The sequence below is a fragment of the Aquarana catesbeiana genome, linkage group LG08 (genome assembly GCF_042186555.1).
Source record: "Aquarana catesbeiana isolate 2022-GZ linkage group LG08, ASM4218655v1, whole genome shotgun sequence".
NCBI classification, from domain to species: domain Eukaryota; kingdom Metazoa; phylum Chordata; class Amphibia; order Anura; family Ranidae; genus Aquarana; species Aquarana catesbeiana.
In genome coordinates, this window is record NC_133331.1 from 20,897,193 (window position 1) to 20,921,180 (window position 23,988).

Here is a 23,988-nt window from a genome sequence, read left to right on the forward strand (position 1 = left end):
CACAGTGTATCACTTTTCAGAGGCTTTTTACAGGTAGCGAGGAGCTAATATTGGATCGCGTCTGGCAGTGGTACTAACTGTTAAATGCAAAGCAGGGGGTGTGTTTTTGTTGTGGCCATAAAATGGCATATGTACAACACCCATATGGCTGCCTTAGACGGGGGGGGGGGGGGGGGGGGATCTAAAAACACAGCTTAATTGCCTGTTTTGCTGCCCCCCCCTCCCACTGCAAGTGTAAAGGAGACCTTACCAAAACATTTATTTGTGCAGCAATGTATGGTGTGTACCTAGGACAGAACAAACACACTGTACTGTCATTCTGTCTACATAGGTGTTACCTCTGTGCTTATTATAGTCAACTGTTTTTCAGCAACATCTAACCCTCTCCAAACCCTCAAACCTGTTTTGTTTTATTGGGATTTTATGTAATGGACCAACACAAAGTGGCTCATAATTGTGAAGTGGAAGGAAAATGATAAGTGGTTTTCAAATTTTTTTACAAATAAATATGTGAAAAGTGTGGGGGGGCATTTGTATTCAGCCCCCATGTGTCAGTACTTTGTAGAACTTCCTTTCACTGCAATTACAGCTGCAAGTCTTTTTGGGGATGTCTCTACCAGCTTTGCACATCTAGAGAGGGACATTTTTGCCCATTCTTCTTTGCAAAATAGTTCAAGCTCTGTCAGATTGGACTAAAAGTGTCTGTAAAAAGCAATTTTCAAGTCTTGCCACAGATTCTCAATTGGATTTAGGTCTGGACTTTGACTGGGCCATTCTAACACATTAATATGTTTTGATGTAAACCATTCCATTGTAGCTCTGGCTGTATGTTTAGGGTCATTGTCCTGCTGGAAGGTGAACCTCTGCCCCAGTCTCAAGTCTTTTGCAGACTCTAAGGCTGGGTTCACACTAGTCTGGTGAGATTTGCAGCTCCGGTTTCCCTGCGAAGATAAAAATCAGTTACTCAGTGGTTGCTCTCAGTTGTAGTTGTGGATCAGCTGACCATGTCCCCCACATGGCTTCTCGCAAACTGCAACCGGGACTTCTTATGACTTTCTTCAACAATGTCTTTCTTCTTGCCACTCTTCTATAAAGGCCAGATTTGTGGAGAACACGACTAATAGTTGTCCTGTGGACAGATTCTCCCACCTGAGCTGTGGATCTCTGCAGCTCCTCCAAAGTTACCATGGGCCTCTTGGCTGCTTCTCTGATGAATGCTCTCCTTGCCCGGCCTGTCAGTTTAGGTGGACGGCCATGTCTTGGTAGGTTTGTAGTTGTGCCATACTCTTTCCATTTTCAGGTGATGGATTGAACAGAGCTCCGTGAGATGTTCATAGTTTGGGATATTTTATTATAACCTAACCCTGCTTAAAACTTCTTCACAACTTTATCCCTGACCTGTCTGGTGTGTTCCTTGGCCTTCATGATACTGTTTGTTCACTAAGGTTCTCTGACAAACTTCTGAGGGCTTCACGGAACAGCTGTATTTATACTGAGATTAAATTACACATAGGTGGACTCTATTTACTAATTAGGTGACTGCTGAAGTCAATTGAATCCACTAGATTTTAGATTTAGGTTATCAGAATAAATGGGGCTGAATACAAACGTACCCCACACTTTTCACATATTTATTTGTAAAAAAAAAAATTGAAAACCATTTTTCATTTTCCTTCCACTTCACAGTTATGTGCCACTGTTGTGTTTGGTCTATTAGATAAAATTCCAATAAACTACATTTACGTTTTGTTTGTAGCATGATAACATGTCAAGGGGTATGAATACTTTTTCAAGGCACTGTGTGTGTGTGTGTATATATGTATATATGTATGTATGTGTGTGTGTGTGTGTGTATATATATATATATATATATTATAAAATCATATCCAGTTCCACTGCAAAAGACTTTATGTAATTTTATACATTTTGTCTAACATTTAATAACTGTTAAAAATGAGAAAATTTACCAAAACAAACAATTTGATCTGTTTCTAGAAGAGACACCTACAACGGGAAAAGAAAAGCTTATATCTAAATGTGCTGAATGCATGGATGACTGGATGTACTATAAGGGTAAATGTTACTATTTCTCAAAAGAACAGGATACATGGAAAAATAGCCAGAACTTCTGCCAATTACAAAATTCATCCTTGGTCATTATTGATAGTGAAAAGGAACTGGTGAGTTATAATTCATACAACTCTAGTAATTACTTGATACTCAACATGATCATAATACAATTCTATTACACTCTATAAATAGAACACTACACCCCAACATGACCCTCCACTGGACATGATCATAATACAATTCTATTACACTCTATACATAGAACACTACACCCCCCAACATGACCCACCACTGGACATGATCATAATACAATTCTATTACACTCTATAAATAGAACACTACACCCCAACATGACCCACCACTGGACATGATCATAATACAATTCTATTACACTCTATACATAGAACACTACACCCCCCAACATGACCCACCACTGGACATGATCATAATACAATTCTATTACACTCTATACATAGAACACTACACCTCCCAACATGACCCTCCACTGGACATGATCATAATACAATTCTATTACACTCTATACATAGAACACTACACCTCCAACATGACCCACCACTGGACATGATCATAATACAATTCTATTACACTCTATACATAGAACACTACACCCCCCAACATGACCCTCCACTGGACATGATCATAATACAATTCTATTACACTCTATACATAGAACACTACACCTCCAACATGACCCTCCACTGGACATGATCATAATACAATTCTATTACACTCTATACATAGAACACTACACTTCCCAACATGACCCTCCACTGGACATGATCATAATACAATTCTATTACACTCTATACATAGAACACTACACCCCCAACATGACCCACCACTGGACATGATCATAATACAATTCTATTACACTCTATACATAGAACACTACACTTCCCAACATGACCCTCCACTGGACATGATCATAATACAATTCTATTAGACTCTATACATAGAACACTACACCCCCCAACATGACCCTCCACTGGACGTGATCATAATACAATTCTATTACACTCTATACATAGAACACTACACCCCCAACATGACCCTCCACTGGACATGATCATAATACAATTCTATTACACTCTATACATAGAACACTACACCCCCCAACATGACCCACCACTGGACATGACCATAATACAATTCTATTACACTCTATACATAGAACACTACACCTCCCAACATGACCCACCACTGGACATGACCATAATACAATTCTATTACACTCTATACATAGAACACTATACCTCCAACATGACCCTCCACTGGACATGACCATAATACAATTCTAACAAATGAGAAAACTCAAGATATGCCGCCCTCCTCGAGTTTCCACCACTGCGCTCAAATGCCCGGTGTAGGGGTGTTACCCCCTAGAGAACAAATATAAAAAAACGTATTAAGCTGAGCTGCCACTTTAAAATAAAATAAAACTGAACTGATTGGTCTATTGTTCCCAAGGGCCCATGTGCAGCTCTTGCAAATCAATAAAAGTGGCGCTAAAGGCCAGTGTTTAAACTGACAAGTGTGCAAAACAGCTCTATAGGCTAAAGTGATCTGGTGCTGTAAATGCTACATAAACAATACAAAATTATTACATAAATGTGCAAACGAAATCGTGACAGTGCCTCTGAAAGTATACCATACACGCAACAATATTAAATCGTGCACTGATATCAATAATAGAATATAAGTAATTTAGTCCATAAAAAATCCATAAACAGGACACCGTGCAGGAAATGTGCAGTCTCTGGAAACAGTCCACCAATTCACTCAGTGACAGTGATTCCTCTCCCCTTGAACTCAACACTCACCAGCTCAGTATGCCTCACACTCTCGTGTTTTGGCAATAAGGCATAAGTATAGTTGGTCAATGGAAGACGGAAGATCCAGATTCCTTGATAAATCGAAGTGTCACCTCAATGTATAAAAAAACTCAAAATAGTGTGATACCGTAAAACATGTGAAATTTATTTAATTAAAAACCTTCAATCATTACACTCACAAGAAAACTTCTTGATAAAAGCCAAACTGACACTGCAAATGCAATCCAAACACAATCCTCCTCTGTGAAACGCCCAGCACCACTGTGGAAATGACGGTCACGGCGGACCTCAAGGGACAGCGTTAGATAGGTTCTCACCCAACTTCACTGACACGCTCCTGGTATAGATATCCTGCTGTTAGGCAAGCCCAGGGGGCAGCTCCTCTGTCGCCCTCGAACTCTCCCGCCGGTGTGCGGAAGTATGCAGCTACGTCCCGTCCGTCACTGATTGTTACTGGTAGATGCCGTACAGCCACGCCCCGACATGTTTCATCATACCTGACTTCCTCAAGGGACTTCCTCAAGGGATTCCCTGATTGTTACTGGTAGATGCCGTACAGCCACGCCCCGACATGTTTCGTCATACCTGACTTCCTCAAGGGATTCCCTTGAGGAAGTCAGGTATGACGAAACATGTCGGGGCGTGGCTGTACGGCATCTACCAGTAACAATCAGTGACGGACGGGACGTGGCTGCATACTTCCGCACACCGGCGGGAGAGTTCGAGGGCGACAGAGGAGCTGCCCCCTGGGCTTGCCTAACAGCAGGATATCTATACCAGGAGCGTGTCAGCGAAGTTGGGTGAGAACCTATCTAACGCTGTCCCTTGAGGTCCGCCGTGACCGTCATTTCCACAGTGGTGCTGGGCGTTTCACAGAGGAGGATTGTGTTTGGATTGCATTTGCAGTGTCAGTTTGGCTTTTATCAAGAAGTTTTCTTGTGAGTGTAATGATTGAAGGTTTTTAATTAAATAAATTTCACATGTTTTACGGTATCACACTATTTTGAGTTTTTTTATACATTGAGGTGACACTTCGATTTATCAAGGAATCTGGATCTTCCGTCTTCCATTGACCAACTATACTTATGCCTTATTGCCAAAACACGAGAGTGTGAGGCATATTGAGCTGGTGAGTGTTGAGTTCAAGGGGAGAGGAATCACTGTCACTGAGTGAATTGGTGGACTGTTTCCAGAGACTGCACATTTCCTGCACGGTGTCCTGTTTATGGATTTTTTATGGACTAAATTACTTATATTCTATTATTGATATCAGTGCACGATTTAATATTGTTGCGTGTATGGTATACTTTCAGAGGCACTGTCACGATTTCGTTTGCACATTTATGTAATAATTTTGTATTGTTTATGTAGCATTTACAGCACCAGATCACTTTAGCCTATAGAGCTGTTTTGCACACTTGGCAGTTTAAACACTGGCCTTTAGCGCCACTTTTATTGATTTGCAAGAGCTGCACATGGGCCCTTGGGAACAATAGACCAATCAGTTCATAATACAATTCTATTACATTGGTACAGAGGGAGTTTTGCGATTTACCAGTGTTGCCTTTTCTTTATCGTACATCATAGGACACAGAGCCTCAAGTAATTACTTGGTGGGTTATGGGCCTACCTTCAGGTGTTGACACTGGTATAACCAATACAGGAAGTTGACTCCCCTATATAACCCCTCCTCCTTCCAGGAGTCCTCAATTTTTCGCCAGTGTCTAAGGTGTTGGTCACGAGTGAAGATGTGCTCTGAGGAGCTCCAGGGAGGGATCCATGCTGGATTTAAAAAACCTCCACAACCGGATCCATCCTCGCCACTGAGGCCATAGGATGGTACCTGGGCCTCGCATTGAAGAACGAGGTTTTGCCTGTAAACTTCTCTTTGAGAGCTGGACCCTAGGAACCAGAACTCTTTTTGGTTTTTCATATTACCTAAAGTTGTTCCTGAGGGGTGCTATACAGGTCCAAAGGAGCGGAACCCCTTTAAAAAGGGCCCCAGTCTTTGAAGGTTTAACTAAGCTGCCCGCCGTGATGGGTGAAAGTTGGATCTGTCTGTTAAATCAGCAGTATCCTGCAGTGAGGATAAGGTAAGGGGAGAAACCTAGGAACTGTAAAAAGTCCACCTAAGCCTTTTTCTCCAAAAAATACACACATATATATATATATATATATATAAAATGTATGCCTTAAAATGGAGTATATTACACTTGCCTAGTACGATGCTTTTTTCAGCAGCTCTGTGTCTGGCTATAGCAGCGGGTGTGGTCCCTGCAGCCAGAGGGGAGTTCTTCATTGAACAGATGGTGTTCCTCTTCTGAGGGATCTAAAGGGGTTACAGCAGTAGTTTATGAACATACAAAACCAGCCATTTGCATTTTTTTGTATAAAGTGAAGTCTTCCTTTAAAACTAGAAGCTTAACAAACACTGCTGATAAAAATTCCCCTCCCCCTCCCCTCTCCTCCTGGAGAGGTGCGGTAACAGCTGACACTTATGTATAATCAGGTTCTCACCTGAGGCTTAACACAGATGCTCTCAGTTTATATGCTGAAGACAGAAGTCTGTCACACTAAGAGACACAGGAGTGCTGGGCATGTAAAGGTGTGTAAACAGGCATTTCCAGCACAGGAAATATTATGGTACTTAGCATCAAAGGCTGATCCTTATGGTGACATTGTTTTCTTTTGCTAAAACTATTGTTCAGCAAATACCATAATTTGTTAAATTTGATTTCCAGTGTACCACAAAGGTACCAAGGATTCCACCCCCAGGCGCCTGGAACTCCAGTCATGCCTCCACACTGTCATCCTCTCTGGAGATACCTGACATGGCAAGCCAGGGTGAGTCATTGGAAGCAATTGGTGGTGCAACTGCTTCCCACACTTCAGCCCCTGTGTATGTGACTGAAGATGCATTCTCCTCTGCCCTGTTGGGCTTATAAGGAAGATTAGCGGCTTTAATCGCATTCTACATCCAAGAGGATAGGAAGCATGCTAGATCCCCCTCCCCCACCTCAAACCCCTTTTTCCAAGGGAACAGTGGGCACAGGATGAGGTGTTATCCTCAGGTGATCATGGGGAAAAACAAGCCAAATTTTCCTCTGCGGAGGAAACAGTTGATGAACCTTTGCAACCTCACAATCTGACAGATTGATGGTACAAACTCTTACAGAGATGGTTCATTCCACTTTTTTATACTACTCCTAACAGAGTAGGCTGAAAGTCCAGGTCCCTTCTTTGGTTTAAAAAAAAAAAAAAAAAAAAAAAAAACCTTTTACAGCGCTTATTTATGCTGAATGGGATCATCTGGATAAGCATTTTTTCCCTCCAAAGAGTTTCTCAATTCTCTATCATGGAGGAAAAATTCACAAAGGTTGGAAAGTACCAGCAGTAGACGCTGCGATTTCCAGCATCATGATGCATAATTGCTTAAGCATCCAACAAATAAGGAGTTGGAATTTTTTTGTTAAAATCCTCCTACCAATGGCGCTATGTTTTGCCATAGATGCCATAAAAGACCCTATCCACCAGGCGTCTTGCCTTGCGCTTGTGCTAAAACACATGCTTAGGACCCTGTGGTTAAAAGGGTTGGTCAGCCGAAGCATCTTGCAAAAAAGGGTGTCTGACTAGTTTCGCTTTTCATTGGGGAAGTTTTGGTGAAATACATCCAAATGATTTCTAGCAGTAAAGCTCTTTTGTCCAGTAGAAGGTTTAAATGTCCTTTTATTTAAAGTGAAGCCACAACAGCTCACAGGTTAAGTACTCTGACGGCCAGCGTAGCCATGGGAGGCTACCTGAAAGACGTGGGACCTCGTCCTCACGTTGGCTCCTTGTGACCTTGGACAAGTAACTTATACAGATTCCTTCCCCTGCGCAGGGGCAGCTGCCTCTAGGCAGCTGTGACGGCCTCCACCGTCAGACTCTAGGGCATGATTTCCAAGAAATACTGTTCAGATCTGTGTGACTTCAAGGTAGTCCCTGCAATACTTTGGTACCACTTTGATGCGACTTGAGGTCCATAAACCGCTAGAATACACAGGATTGTTTCCTGTCGCATCAAAATCACGCCCTGACGTATTCTCGGCGGCAAAGGATCACAGTAAAATCACGCAACTTTGGGGTTGCAATAGTGGAAACTGAGCCTAAGAGGAGAAAATATTCAGCCCCTGTATACATGATTGAAGATGCATTTTTCCTCCGCCCTGCAGGGCCTAGAAGGAAGATTAGCGACTTTAATCGCATCCGCTATCCAAGGATGGGAAGCGTGTTAGATCTCCTCCCCCACCTGAGATCCCTTATCAAAGGAACAGTGGGTAGAGGATGAAGGATTACCCTCAGGTAATTGGGAAGAAAGGCAAACCGAGTATTCCTCTGCAGAGGAGACAACTAGAGTTGAACTTTTTTTCAGCCTCGCAATCTGAGAAATTGCTGGTACAAACCTCTTACAGAGATGATTTGTGCCTCTTTCAAGCTACTTCTAGTAGAGTCAGCTGATAGTTCTGTTTTTTCTTAGGTTCATTGGAACCTTCACTGCCTTTTCATGCGTTTCCTGTACATGTACAGAGCCACGCAGAAATTCAACAGATCCATTCTAGATCGAAAAGAATCTAAATCAGTTCCTGAAGATCCGCTCCTTTCTATGGAGTCGATCAAGTGAGTCCTTTCTATCCTGCAAGGAGGAAAACTTCTAGCGCCTATCGGCATCAGGGATGCATATCTGCATGTCCATATATTTCCCGTTCACCAAAGGTTTCTGCGGTTCGAAGTAGAACAGCAACATTTCAGTTTATAGCCTTGCTCTTCGGGCTAGCTACAGCACCTCGAGTGTTCACAAAGGTGCTAACCCCACCTGTAGCCAGGTCAAGGGCACAGGGCTTTAACAGTCTTGGCATACCTAGACGATCTATTGCTAATAGACCAATCGCTGTTCAGAGTAAGGTGTACGCATTACAACCAGTTACCTGGAAAGGTCTGGGTTGCATTCTCAACCTATTAAAGTCTCCATTAAAATCGCTAAAAAAGGGCTGCAGTATTTGGGTCTGATCATAGATACAGCCCAGAAAAAGGGTCTTCTTGCCCAGAGAAAAAAAACAAAAACAAAACACCACTCTATAAAAGAGTTGGTGCGGATGGTCAGGTCAAGAGGAGGTACCTCCATTCACCTTTGCATGAGGTTGTTAGAAAGGATGGTGGCTTCATTCGAAGCAGTTCCCTTTGCCCAGTTTAATTCGAGACTGTTGCAAAACAGTATTCTATTTGCTTGGAACAAAACGATCCAAGCTTTGGACTTGCCAATGCGGCTGTCCCCAAGGGTGTCCCAAAGCCTCAGTTGATGGTTACTAAAGAATGTCCTAAAGGGTAAATCCTTCAGACCACTTATCTGGAAAGTGGTAATGACAGAGAAGACAACTGTCCAAGGACAGTGTTCAAAAACCGAAAGATCCTTGCCCATCAACATCCTAGAGATTCGGGCAGTGTGTCTGGCTCTAAAAGCCTGGACTTCCAGGTTAAGGGATTGTCCCGACAGGATCCAATCCGTCAATGGCACGGCTGTGGCCTATATCAATCACCAAAAGGAGCACCAAGAATCTCTCAGTGCAGAGAGAAGTGAACCATATTCTAACTTGGGCAGAAAGAAATATTCCGTGCCCATCGGCAGTCTTCATTCCGGGAATAGAGAATTGGCACGCGCACTACATGTGCCGCCAGCAGATTATTCCCAGGGGAATGGTCTATTCACCCCGACATGTTTCGGGCTGTTTGTCAAGGATGGGGGACTCCGGCATCCAGTGCAACATAAAGTTAGTCAACTTTGTGTCCACAACAAAGGATCCAGTCGCATGCAGAACAGATGCGTTGATGATACTGTGGGATCAGCTTTTACTGATCTATGCATTTCCCCCTATTCAGTTGCTGCCTTGACTTCTTTGCAGGATCAAGCTGGAAAGAAAACCGGTAATTCTGGCAGCACCAGCATGGCCCAGAAGGTCATGGTATGCAGAGGTCATAAAGATGGCAGTGGAGGATCTGTGGTCCCTTCCACAAAGGCCAGACCTGCTCTCACAGGGGCCGATATTTTATCCTACTTTACGAATGCTAAATTTAACGGCCTGGCTATTGTCACCCACATTCTGAAGAAACGTGGGTTTTCCAGGGCAGTTATTTCTACTTTAATGCTAGGAAGCCAGCTTCTAGAACTATATATTATAGAGTCTGGAAAGCTTATGTTTCCTGGTGTGAATCCAAGGGTTGGCACCCTCGGAGATATATTATAGGCAGAATTCTTGCCTTTCTTCAGGTAGGCGTACAGATGAAGTTGACCCTGAGTACTATTAAGGGCCAAGTCTCAGCCTTATCAATTTTATTTCAAAGACCACTTGCTATGCATTCTTTAGTCCGGGGTTTCATGCGAGGAGTGATGCGGATTAATCCGCCAGTTAAATCACCCTTAAGCCCTTGGGACTTGAATTTAGTTTTGTCAGTGTTACAAGAACCGCTATTTGAACCATTACAGCATGTTCCCTTAGTCCTTCTGACTAGGAAGCTGATATTTTTGGTTGCTATATCCTCAGCAAGGAGGGTTTCAGAATTGGCTGCTCTTTCCTGTAAAGAGCCATATTTGGTTATTCGTGAGGACAGAGTGGTGTTGGGCCCTCGTCCAGGTTTTTTACCAAAAGTGGTCTCAGGTTTCCACCTGAACCAAGATATTGTCCTGCCGTTTTTTTCCAAAACCATGTTGGTTATTCATGAGGACAGAGTGGTGTTACGCCCTCGTCCAGGCTTTTTGCCAAAAGTGGTTTCAGGCTTTCATCTGAATGAAGATATTGTCCTGACATCGTTTTTTCCAAAACAATGTTCCAAAGAAGAAAAGTCACTACATTGTCTTGATGTGGGGAGAGCAGTGAAGATCTATTTAAAGAAAACTGCTCAGATTCGTAAGACTGATGTCTTATTTATTCTGCCAGAGGGTCCTAAAGGACAGGCAGCGTCAAAATCCACTGTGGCTAAGTGGATTTGGCAGGTTATAATTCAAACTTATGATTTAAAGGGAAAGATTCCCCCTTTTCAAGTTAAGGCGCACTCTGCCAGAGCGGTTGGTGCTTCTTGGGCAGTGCGTCACCAGGCCTCCATGTCTCAGATCTGCAAGGCTGCGACTTGGTCTTCAGTGCATACATTTACAAAATTTTATTAAGTAGATGTAAGATGGAATGAGGATATCGCCTTCGGGTGCAGTGTGCTGCAGGCAGCAGTATAATTCCTCAAGGTCTGGGGGTGCCCTACGGGTTGTGTCTCCCTCCCCTCAAGTAGCATTGCTATGGGACATCCCACCAAGTAATTACTTGAGGCTCTGTGTCCTATGATGTACGATAAAGAAAATAGGATTTTTAAAACAGCTTACCTGTAAAATCCTTTTCTTGGAGTACATCATAGGACACAGAGTTCCCGCCCCTCTGTTTTATGGGGTGAGAGTATATTGCTTATATTGCTTGGCTACAAAAACTGAGGACTCCTGGAAGGAGGAGGGGTTATATAGGGGAGTCAACTTTCTGTATTGGTTATACCAGTGTCAACACCTGAAGGTAGGCCCATAACCCACTAAGTAATTACTTGAGGCTCTGTGTCCTATGATGTACTCCAAGAAAAGGATTTTACAGGTAAGCTGTTTTAAAAATCCTATTTTTTTAGCGATTTAAAGATAACTTTTTCTTATTAAAAAAAGAAAATATTTGTTAAGAATTTTGTGAAAGAATTTTGCAGTTGAAATTATTATGAGCACATAAAAGAGTTTTTACAGAAACCGCTTTGTACAAATCCAGAATTCAAACTAAAGTAAATAAACATACCTGTGAGGCTTCTCTGTTGACAATCTGTTTTATAAAACTGCAGACCGACTATTTAGCAACCCTGGTAAGTACTATAAGACAGGGTGCTGAAATATCACTATGCCTCCATAACTTTACACAAGTGAATACAAATGCCATTTGTAAAACATTACTGACACAATGCATAAAGATCAATTGTATGAATGTAGGCTGTTGAGGTTTATACATCAGGCAGAATTTTGCAGATAGTCTTAACTGTGTGTAGTGTTAATATGAATTCATTTTGTGAAAGTCACTTCTAAGATTTTTTTTTTTTTTAACCATGCCTTTTTCTGTCTTCTAGAGGGTATTAAATGACCACAGAGGTAAAGGCAATCATTGGATTGGACTGAGTAGAGTAGAAAATGTCTGGGTCTGGACCAATAACACCCCGTACTCAGAAACAATGTAAGTTTAATATTAAAAGTGTAAATGCTGGTTCTAAGGTCAAATTTGGGTCAACATTTTTTGTTTCAGCTACCCATTATTTTCCTGGAAACTAGTAGAAAGATTTTATTGCATTAGTTTGTACTTTAGAGCAAATTATTGCTTGTCCTCTAGTACATAACCCATATACTGTATCTGTAGAATAAAATGTAAAACATCCTCCAAAAAATCACTGCTGCTGCTTTAACCCCTCTGTAAACAAATATCATATAAATAATCAAACAATATAGTGCTCAAATCACTAGTAGCGCCGTGAAAAAACATATACAAATAAAGGAAAAAAAATAGTGAAAAAATATATATACAATAAAGTTAACTGTGCTCAAAGTTTAAAAAAAAACCTTAAAACACAGCATCCAGAGTCCAGTGCATAAAGCCCCAAGAAACGTTGAAGTAATTTTATAAACACAGTTCACTTCTGTATCTTCATCCAGTTTAAACATTTACCACTAATGGTGCCTTCGGTGAATACCACCAATCACTCCAATCCAGTGTAACTCGCCAGATCCTATTGCCTCTCATATTTTAGGTAGGCAAAAGCGCTTTAGAACAGCATCCAGACTAGTTTTGCCTATCCATAACAAATACCCATCCTTCAGAACTCTGCTTTCAGTGTAACAATAGGTTCATGATATGCAAGGAAGAAAAACGCTTCCAATATTGTAATACAATCCAAAACTCTTATAAGCCACTGGGATCTCATCACCATTTCCTCAGCCACTAGTCTGACATCACTTCCCGACACATCACTTCCGCTACGTCACTTCCCGTTTACGCCCATCCACATCCCAACATGTTTTGTTTTTACCGACTTCTTCCAAGATCACTTGGAAGAAGTTGGTAAAGAGGAAACATGTCAGGATGTGGATGGGCATAAACAGGAAGTGACTTAGCAGAAGTGATGTCAGACGAGTGGTCAAGTATAATGGTGATATCCCAGCGGCTTTCTGAGTTTACTGATTTAATGTACATACAGCAGTCATGTGAATTACCATATTTATCAGCATATAACATGCACTTTTTTCCTCCTTAAAATCAGGGGAAAATCGTGTGTGTGCGTGTTATATGCTGATATAGGTCCTTGGAAGGGAAGAAGGAAACAAGCGCCGCCAAAATAGACAGAGCTGCAATCTCATGTGTACTCAGCTCGGCCCGCAGTCACAGCCAGACCCGCCTCCTAGCACTGATGTCCCGCAATTGGACTGGTGTTATGTCCATCATAGGAGTCAGGCCAAGGGGCAGGACTGGGCGTGACGCAGAGTACATAGGAGATCCGGCTCTGTCTATTTTGGCAGTAACAAGGCTGCGAATGCACACTGATTAGGCTGCGATGGGCATTGATCAGACTGCAATGATGGGCAAGGCTGCAGATGGGCAAGGTAGCAGATGGGCACTGATCAGGCTGCAATGATGGGCAATGACGAGGCTGCAGATCGGCACTGATAAAGCTGTATTGATGGGCACTGACCCTTACTTTGCTTCAAATGTAAGTTTTTTTTCCTGAAACTTCCCTCTTAAAATGAAGGTGCGTGTTATATGCCTGTGCGTGTTATACGCCGATAAATACAGTATGTCATATGTGATATGCTGAGTTTCAAGAATCTGTCTGAGCCTGATTTTTTTATGGAATAAAATAGAGGAGTTTGGGATTTTATTACACTTTTGGAAGCATTTTTTTCCTTACGTGTTATGAGCCTATTGCACTGAAAGCAGAGTTCTGACGGAGGGGTGTTTGTTAAGGAGACGCGAAACTAGTCTGGATGCTGTTCTAAAGCGCTTTTGCCTACCTGAAATATGAGAGGCAATAGGATCTGGTGAGTTACACTGGATTGGGGTGATTGGTGGTATTCACTGAAGGCACCATTAGTGGTATATGTTTATGGTGGAAAAAAGACACAGGAGTGACCTTTGTGTATATAAAATTACTTCAACATTTCTTGGGACTTTATGCACAGACTCTTGGGCTTGTTTCATACTGCTCTGACTTGGAATCCGATTTGTGAGACCCCAAGTCACGTGACATGTGAAATCCTATGTTAGTCAATGAGAGCTGTCTTGGCACTACTGGAGTCACTCTGACTTTAGAAAAGGTTCCTGAACTACTTCAAAGCAACTTCTATCAGACTTGTACCCATAGACTTTAATGGAAGTCGCCTTCAAGTCGCATCCTCATCTATATTGATGTGATTTGAATCTGACATTACAGGAAGTTTACCCAGGCACTCCCTGAAATTTGCTTCAAAGTTACTTCTAAGTTGCTTCAAAGTCGCATCAAGTAGTACTCAAATCGCCAGAAAGTTGCCTGGCAAAGTCGCACCGTAAGTTGCACAACTTTGAGGCCGCGGCAGTGTGAACCAGCTTTAGTACAGTGGACGTTTTTATATTATATTATATTTTTTTTTTTTTCCGTTTTATTTGTTTATAGTTTTTTCACAGCGCTACTAGTGATTTTAGCACTATATTGTTTGCTTACTTTATGAAATCTATAGAGATATTTCAAGTTATTCTTCTTTCAGATCTATAAAGGAAGCAGAATTCCTTGATGGGAATAACCATTGCCTTTTTAAAATGAGAGATAGGCAGATCCACCAAGGGTAGCCTGGGATCGATTTCCCAGGAAAATGATATGGGGTGGAGCACTACCTGGAAACAGAAAGGAGCTGATCAGGCTATCTCTGTTCTCTGGGCAGCAGGTCACCAAACTGATGATGATCAGGGGAGACTTTAGAAGAGCGTTTCAGTCTGCAGTACAATACAATACAATAGATGCTAAGCCCTTACAAATACCAGTGGGATTTTCAGCCTTATGCCCCGTACACACGGTCGGACATTGATCAGACATTCCGACAACAAAATCCATGGATTTTTTCAGACGGATGTTGGCTAAAACTTGTCTTGCATACACACGGTCACACAAAGTTGTCGGAAAATCCGATCGTTCTGAACGCGGTGACGTAAAACACGTACGTCGGGACTATAAATGGGGCAGTAGCCAATAGCTTTCGTCTTTTAAATTATTCTGAGCATGCGTGGCACTTTGTGCGTCAGATTTGTGGACACACGATCGGAATTTCCGACAACGGATTTTGTTGTCGGAAAATTTTTTAGCCTGCTCTCAAACTTTGTGTGTCGGAAATTCCTATGGAAAATGTGTGATGGAGCAAGGTCCTATCACACAAGGTCCTATCACACATTTTACATTGGAAAATCTTATCATATGTACAGGGCATTAGGCCCCTTTCACATGGACGTCATGCATTCAGTCATGTTTTTTCAAAGAAGAAACGTATTCAGTTTACATCAGTTTGCACATCTGTGTTCAGTACAGTCTACATCCGTTTTTGCATCCATTGTTTCTTAGTTGTTGCCGAGACCAATCAGAGGTGACAAAAGTATTAAACAGAAAACAGACATAAACAGAACAGATGACATCCATTTACATCTGTTCTGTTTCAACAGATCTGGACGTTGGTTGCTCCTTTTAAAAAAAAAAAACAGACCTGAATGGACATGGATGTAGTCGAATGAACAGATGATCATCCATTGACATACATTGTGGTAAAGTCTGTATTCTTCTGAAAAATTAACATGTGGATCTAGACTGAAAGCCCCTCAATAAGGCTGCCAATGGCTTCTTTCTGTCTAGAGAAAGAATAGTCAAACAGCTCCCCTTAATTCAGAGTGAAAAAAGAATCAACCTCAGTTGCACCTTTAACTGAACCTGCATAGTCTGAAAACGTCAGATGGTGAAATGGAGTAAAAAGTTAGGGGTTTCTTGTAATCCCTATGACTCTGGACAGCTGAAACTTCCTTAAAGTATGAGCTATATCCACATGTTAAGGAATAGACTTCTATGCTGTCCTCCAGTGAACACAGGGAGAAAATGTAAAGTCACTTTACATTCCTTTTAAATAGAGATCTATCATGTATTTAATTTTTAAAATAACAGAACATTAATACCTAATATGTTTTTTTCAGCTTTAATATCACAAGATTGGACCTACCCCCTGGTCATTCAGAGCATGTTTTCCTGAATCATGAAGGTGTTATAAGTGGAAGTGGAGAAGATCAAAACAAGTGGATTTGTTACAAGAAGCTGGATCTGCTGGAATGATTTGTGTACCTTTGAACACTGCTTGATGGAACTTCAAGGGGTTGTAAACGTAAACGTTTTTTCACCTTAATGCATAGGCGTGCGCACAGGGTGTGCCAGGTGTGCCTGGGCACACCCTAACCACCCCATGTGGGTTGCAGATTGCCCCTGATTAGACCTCTGATATTTCACCAAAGCTCCCTAACAGGGCTCCTATAAAAAAAAAAAAAAAAAAAAATGTAAAGAAAAAAAAATAGAAAAATGTAAAGGAAAAAAAAAATTGTAAAGAAAAAAAAAATAAACATAAAGAAAAAAAAATTGTAAGGGAAAAAAAATTGTAAAGAAAAAAAAAATGAAAAATTGTAAAGGGAAAAAAAAATAATTGTAAAGAAAAAAAAATTGTAAGGGAAAAAAAAAATTGTAAAGAAAAAAAAATTGTAAAGAAAAAAAAATGTAAAGAAAAAAAAATTGAAAAATTGTAAAGGAAAAAAAATAATTGTAAAGAAAAAAAAATTGTAAGTGGAAAAGAAAAAAAAAATGTAAAGGAAAAAAAGAAAAAAAATTGTAAAGAAAAAAAAAATTGTAAAGAAAAAAAAAATTGTAAAGGAAAAAAAAAATTGTAAAGAATAAAAATATATAAAAACTGACATCGTCCATTGCTCTACTGACACCGTCCCATATATTTACACGTACATATATTTATGTATGCACACGCATGTGTGTTTGAGCTTTCGGGGTGCACACACTGATGCAATAGGCTGCACACACATTTGCCTTAAAAAACATCCGACAATGCAGCCCCCCCGTTTTACTTACCTGACCCCTCGAAAGTCCCGCACTTGCCCCCCGACATCCTCTTCGCCGCTCAGCCTGGCTGTTGATTGGCTAGAGTGGATGGATTGAAAGCAGCGCAGCCACTGGCTCGCGCTGCTGTCAATCACATCCAATGACGTGGAGTGCCGAGGGGCGGGGCCGAGTGATACAGTGAGCGGCTATGGCCGCTGGCTGTATCTTGGGATACAAAAACATATTTGGGGGCACACCCTAAAATGCGTTTAGATTCAAGATGGTGCTGCTATAAGACCAACAAACAGTACAAAACATATTAGGCCTCATGCACACTGGACGTTTTTGGACATTTTTACAGCAGCTGTTTTTGGCTGTAGACGTTTTTTTCTACATTCATTAAACTCTCCATCATGTGTGTCCATGCACACATAGGGGGTCATTTACTAAGATGAATGCACTGCACTGGTTCAGACCTTATTTGGTGCGCTGGATAAATCCTTTAATTGAGCGTGTGAACCGGCACACACACAGCAGTACCTACACGCGATAATGTTTCCAGCGCAATGCCATCGCGCTGGTTCTCGGCGAGGTACATCTAGCGCTCGCTGCAATAGGAAAAACACATCTTCTTATTAAAGCAGCGTGAGAAAAACCGGCATGGGTTCCCCCTCTGGGTGCATACCAGGCCCTTTGGTCTGGTATGGATTTTAAGGGGAACCTCCCACACCGAAAAAATGGCATGGGGGTCCCCCCCAAAATCCATACCAGACCCTTATCCAAGCACGCAGCCCAGCCGGTCGGGAAAGGGGGTGGGGACGAGCGAGCGCCCCCCCCTCCTGAACCATACCAGGCCACATGCCCTCAACATGGTGGATGGGTGCTTTGGGGAAGGGGGGCGCCCTGTGGCCCCCCCCATACCAAAGCACCTTGTCCCCATGTTGATGAGGACAAGGGCCTCTTCCTGACAACCTTGGCCGTTGGTTATCGGGGTCTGCGGGTGGGGGGCTTATCAGAATCCGGGAGCCCCCTTTAATAAGGGGCCCCCCAGATCCCGGCCCCCACCCTATGTGAATGAGTATGGGGTACATGGTACCCCTACCCATTCACCTAGGGAAAAAAAGTGTCAATAAAAAAACACACTAGACAGGTTTTGAAAGTACTTTATTAGGCAGCTCCGGGGGGTCTTCTTCCAACTTCAGGGGTCTCTTCCGCGCTCTCCGCCCTCTTCTCCGCATCTTCTCCCGGTGTCTGGCCTCTTCTCCCGGTATCCGGTTCTTCTCCTGCTCCCTGGCCTCTTCTCCAGGCCTCTGGTTCTTCTGCCAGGCTCCTCCGCTATCTTCTGCTCTTTTGCTAGCGGTGGCCCGGTCTTCACTTATATAACAGAACCGTGCTTCAGAGGGCCCCACCCTCTGTTATTTAAGAAGTGTCAGAAGACGAGAAGCGTCACACAGTGGGAGCCTCCCATCATGGATGCGGAGCGGCCCAAGAACGAAGCGGGGAAGAAGACGCCGCGGAGGAAGATGCCGGACGAGAACACCGAAGCAAGAAGCTGAGGATCAGAGGAAGAAGCAGAAGAATAAGAAGATGGAGGAAGAAACCGAAGGATGAAGGAAGGAAGAAGGAAGAAGACCCGAAGAAGATGGAAAGAAGAAGCATTTAAATAAAGGAATTGTCAAAAACTGTCTCTTGTCATTTTTAACATTTTTGACACTTTTTTTGTGAAATGGTAGGGGTTCTTTTGTACCCCCTTACCATTTCACATGGGGGGCCGGGATCTGGGGGTCCCCTTGTTAAAGGGGGCTTCCATATTCCGATAAGCCCCCCGCCCGCAGACCCCCACAACCACCGGGCAAGGGTTGTGGGGATGAGGCACTTGTCCTCATCAACATGGGGACAAGGTGCTTTGGGGGGACCCCAAAGCACCCCCCCAATGTTGAGGGCATGTGGCCTGGTACGGTTCAGGAGGGGGGGCGCTCTCTCGTCCCACCTCTTTTCTTGCGGCCTGCCAGGTTGCGTGCTCAGATAAGGGTCTGGTATGGATTTTTAGGGGGACCCCACGCCATTTTTTTTTTTAAATTTTGGCGCGAGGTTCCCCTTAAAATCCATACCAGACCTGATGGGCCTGGTATGGATTTTGAGGGGCACCCCCACGCCATTTTTTTTTTTTTTTTTGGCGTGGGGTTCTCCTTAATATCCATACCAGACCTGAAGGGCCTGGTATTGAATTTTGGGGGAACACCACACTTTTTTTTTTCTTAATTTTGGATTTTTTTCTTAATGCTGTTTTTATCAATGAACTTTTATGTGTATTGCCGGACCGACATTTCATTATAGCCGTGAAGGGAACAAGCGTTAAAAAAAAAAAAAAAGTTTAGAGGTGCGCCCGTTCAACCTATGCAAATGCATTTACGTTGCTTTACATTTACTAAGATTTGGCCGGCTCAGTGAACCAAAGCATTTGAACAAGCGCAAATGCCATTTGAGCATGCATGGTGCATAAATTGACCTCCCGCAGTTCTAAATGTATTAGCCGTTTTGGGCAGTAACGTTTTTGAGCAGTAAAAAAATCCCAACACTAGTGGGTTCTGAGAGACGCTTTTCAGCTGTAAAAATGCTCTAATGCTGATAAACGCTCAAAAACGTCGCTCACCAGCGTTTAACGTTTTTGATCCATTGGAAAAAAATATTTTTTTTTTTTCAAAAAAAAAAAAAAAAAACCGATAAAAAACGTTAACGCGGAAAAACGCTAAAAAATGCCAATAAACGCTAAAAAACGCTATTGCAAAAACGTTGAAAAAAGTTGAAAAACACACTGCAAAGCTACTGACGTTTTTATACTGTTATTTTAACGTCCAGTGTGCATGAGGCCTTAGGCTCCATGCACACTGGAGCTCAAAAAAGCTTTTTCTTGTCGCCAGATTGCTGGCAGGAAAAATGCTGGTTGAAAAAACTAGCTTTTAACAGCGTTTTGTACTAGTGTTAATGAGCGTTTATGAGCGTTTTTTAGCGTTAGCGTTAATGCGTTTTTAGTAAAAATACACAGAGGACACTCCAAAAATCCCACAATGCGCTCCAAACTCCCACAATGCATTTAAAAAATAGAACGCTGAACGCTAATTAACGCGTGTTTGTGAGCGTTTATGTTAAAAACACCTGAACATTAGTTAAAAACACCTGAACATATTCAAAAAAATAATGTTCAGATGTTTTTAACTAACCTTGCAGGAAATGTCATTCTTGAATGTGTGCGCTGTAATATGTTTTGTACTGTTTGTAGGTCTTATAGCAGCACCATCTTGAATCTAAACGCATTTTAGGGTGTGCCCCCAATATGTTTTTGTATATTGTAATAGACCCTGAATAGGGATGAGCTCCGTGTTCGAGTCGAACGCATGTTGGTCGAGTGGATGACCAAGCCGTCCTCATCCTCCTCATCCTCTCTCACCCAGGCTCAGGGTACTTTGTCTTGCAAAGCAGCTGCCAATGCGGCCTCTTCCCTCGGCTTAGTGGCATCAGTCACTCCTTCCCTAGCCCCACCATGTCCTCCTGAGGAGTCCCCCGAACTGTTTGACCACAGTGTTGGGTACATGCTCCAGGTGGATGCCCAGCGTTTTGAAGGCTCCGATGATGGTACTCAACTAGAGGAAGGCAGTAACGTGAGCCCAGACAGAGGGGGTGCCCAAGAAGGACAGCAATCTGGCAGTCATGTTCCCCCAGCTGCAGCATACTGCCAGCTTTGCTCCAGTGATGAGGAGGGAAGGGATGATGAGGTCACTGACTCGGCGTGGGTGCCTGATAGGAGAGAGGAGGAGGAGGAGGAGGAGGAGGTGGCACATCACCAACGAGGCAGGATGCCCTCCAGGGGTCAGCTTAAGGGCAGCACATTGACTGCATCACACCGCAGAGCTCCGCATGTGCAAGGCGCTCTGTTATTCCAAAAGTTCTTTGGTGTGGGCCTTTTTTGAGACGAGTGCATCAGATCCCACCGCTGCTATTTGCAACATATGTCTCTAGCGTATCTTGCATGGCCAAAACATCTCCCGCTTGGGCACCACATGCTTGACCAGACATATGTTGACCTGCCATGCAGTTCGTTGGCAAGCATACCTAAAAGACCCACACCAAAGAACAAAGAGGACCTCTCCTTGCTCCTCATCAGCTGGGATCTCCAACCCTACTATACCTTCAGTCCTCTCTGAGACCTGCACTGAGAGGAATGAAGGTGTAGAATTAGGTGTGTAACAGCCAAGTACTTGCGGGCAATCTGCTATCGGTACACCGACGTCAGATTGTACCAGGAAAATTTCCCTGCCCCAGCTGCTGCACCGCAGAAAGAAGTTCGATCCCAGCCATCCACATGTCCAGCGGTTAAATGCTAGCTTGGCAAAATTGCTAGCACTTTGCGGAATGTGCTTTTCCTCAGTGGCAGGTACCCAAACACCATTTTTTCTCACGGAAGGCGATTCCGGCTCTCTACCGGCATGTGGAAGGCAATGTCTTGGCCTCGCTGGACAGGGTGGTCAGCGGTAAGGTGCATATTACCGCTGACTCATGGTCCAGCAGGCATGGACAGGGACATTTCCTAAGTTTCACGGCGCATTGGCTGACTGCTGGAAGCTGGGAAGGATGCAGGACAAGGTGCAGTAGTGTTGGAGGTTGTTCCACCACCACGCCTCCAAAATGCTACTACTGGTGGATAGAGGTCAAGGGGGATTATAGTGGTGCCAACAAATACAGGTAAGTAAGAGTAGTAAAATATACAAAATACTTTATTTAAATATGTTTTTTTTTCTTTTTCTCCCCCCCTCCTCCCATTTCCTAGTTCCTCCCCCCTTCTTTGTTTACCTTCTCCTCCTCTCCCTTACCTCTTTCTCTCCCTGTTCTTCCATTCGTCTCTTTTCCCTTTCTCTCCCTTCTTTTCTCCATCTCTGGGACTTTCTATTCATTTTTTCCTTTTTCCTATGCCATGGATCTTGATTTTGGTCTCTCAAATCACGGTTTTACCCTTTCATGCAACTATCCATTTATTTTAACCATAACGATTTCATATTGCCTGTGTAACTTATAACAATTTATACAATATAATTAATTTGTTTCATCAATAATCTTCATGTATTACTTATTGCATTTCTCTCTGTCACCTTTAAAATTGTTTATTTTTGTTTAGTTCACTTATGGATGCGTGACGTGGTTACTCGCGGTGTGACGCACCTGGGACCTGCCCCCCATTCTCTCTAGGTGTTAGGTTTGGTTGGGGGGCATCTTGTGCCCAGTTGCGCCCCACCGCCCCTTTCTCCTCGATCTGGGATTTCCCCTGTTGTCCCTGTGCTGTATCCCTCGCCCCCCCTCGGATGCCTGGCGGGACTTGGATCTCCTTTCTTGGTCCTTATGCTCGCGCTGCTGTTCGCTGTATGGACACCCAAGGGCAGCACTTTATCCAGTGCTTGCCCACCCCCTGTTCCCGTTCCTGCAGTCTTTTCCATCTCGTACCCGCCCTCACCACCAGGTGCTTTGGTTCGGAATCGCTGCCTTTCGGCTATTGCTGACAGACAGCGTATTCCCTGAACCCTTCTGAGCCTCACTGACATCACCTCACGTGACCCGGGATACCTCCCGTACTGCACCATGGACCTTGTAGGCTCCATGGCTGCCATTGCGGGCGCATGCGTGGGAGCCTTTTTTGTCCGCTCATCTGATCATCCACGCCGATCAGGTGTGGGGGGCATATATAAGCCAGCCCGTCCACATACCTACTGCTGGACATGAGGGGCACCTGCTACTATTGCGGACTATACACTCGGTATGTTTACTTACCTTCTGCTCTTCTGTGAATTTCGTCATGATAGGTTATCATGTCCACCTTTGACCCTATATAATTTGGTTACAAACAGGCTCTGAAAACTACTGCTGCTGTGTGTCATTACTCTCTCCATCTCCAGTGATTTATATATCCCCAAGAGAGTGTCTGTTGGTTTTCCTGGGCCTTTTTGTCCCCTTTCTTTAAATCACTCAGGTAAGAGTATGTTTCTCACCCTTGGTCATGTACATCGTACTCCCCTTTTTCTCATCGACCCTGATTTGTTTGGGTTGATCTCTTCCGTGCTTTTTTCTTTTCTCCCCTCCATAGTTACATACACTCTAACGATGAACACTTGATCGCCTTTTTAACAAAATCCTCTTCACACTCTCCAGGCGCCCCCTTTTGGTCATATTGATTTTATCTCATAAATTGTAAGTTGTTGAGGCTTTGTTAGCCCTACCCTCTCTGTTTGGGATAATGTCTATCCTACTTTGGTGAATTAACCATTGTTTTAATATTTTCTGACTTCTGATTGCTAGGTCTTTGTCTACCCCTTACAGCCATAGATGCGGTACAGTTTCTGTGACCCTGAATTGGGGCGTCCTCCCCTGCTTTGGTACCTCTTGGTGGCTGGGAGGTATGTACTTGGACTGCCGGGTTTATCTTCCCACTCGGGGGGTATTACCATGTCACACATTCATTATTCATTATTTCTCATTATTCACATTTTCTTATTGTTATCCTGTGTATATTTTGTATTATGTCTCTCATTGGTCTTTATTTGTCTTTACTTAGAAATTCTCAATTTTGGCACAGGCTCATATCATTTCCCTGAGGAAGCCAATGTCTTGGCGAAACATGTAGGAATTGATTACCTGTATCACTGGCCGCTAACACCAGGCCTATTCGGTCTTACCGTTTACATCATCCATTTGTGTACTGCATTACTTTTAACTCTGTAGACCTGTATATCCCTTGTTTGTGTGATCTATTAACATATTTTAATAAAGTATTTTGTATATTTTACTACTCTTACTTATGTGTATTTGTTGGCACCACTATAATCCCCCT

At 43.0% G+C, this 23,988-nt stretch overlaps 1 protein-coding gene across 1 annotated transcript in view; it reads left to right on the forward strand.

Moving 5' to 3' along the window:
• Window positions 1-23,943, forward strand: part of LOC141105627 (uncharacterized) — a 150,636-nt gene extending 126,693 nt beyond the window's left edge. The window contains exons 8-10 of the mRNA XM_073595586.1: window positions 1,996-2,180; window positions 12,093-12,196; window positions 16,214-23,943. Coding sequence (XP_073451687.1) covers window positions 1,996-2,180; window positions 12,093-12,196; window positions 16,214-16,349 — 425 coding nt within the window. The 3' untranslated portion in view covers window positions 16,350-23,943. The remainder of the gene's footprint in view (window positions 1-1,995; window positions 2,181-12,092; window positions 12,197-16,213) is intronic.
• Window positions 23,944-23,988: the final 45 nt, after the last annotated feature.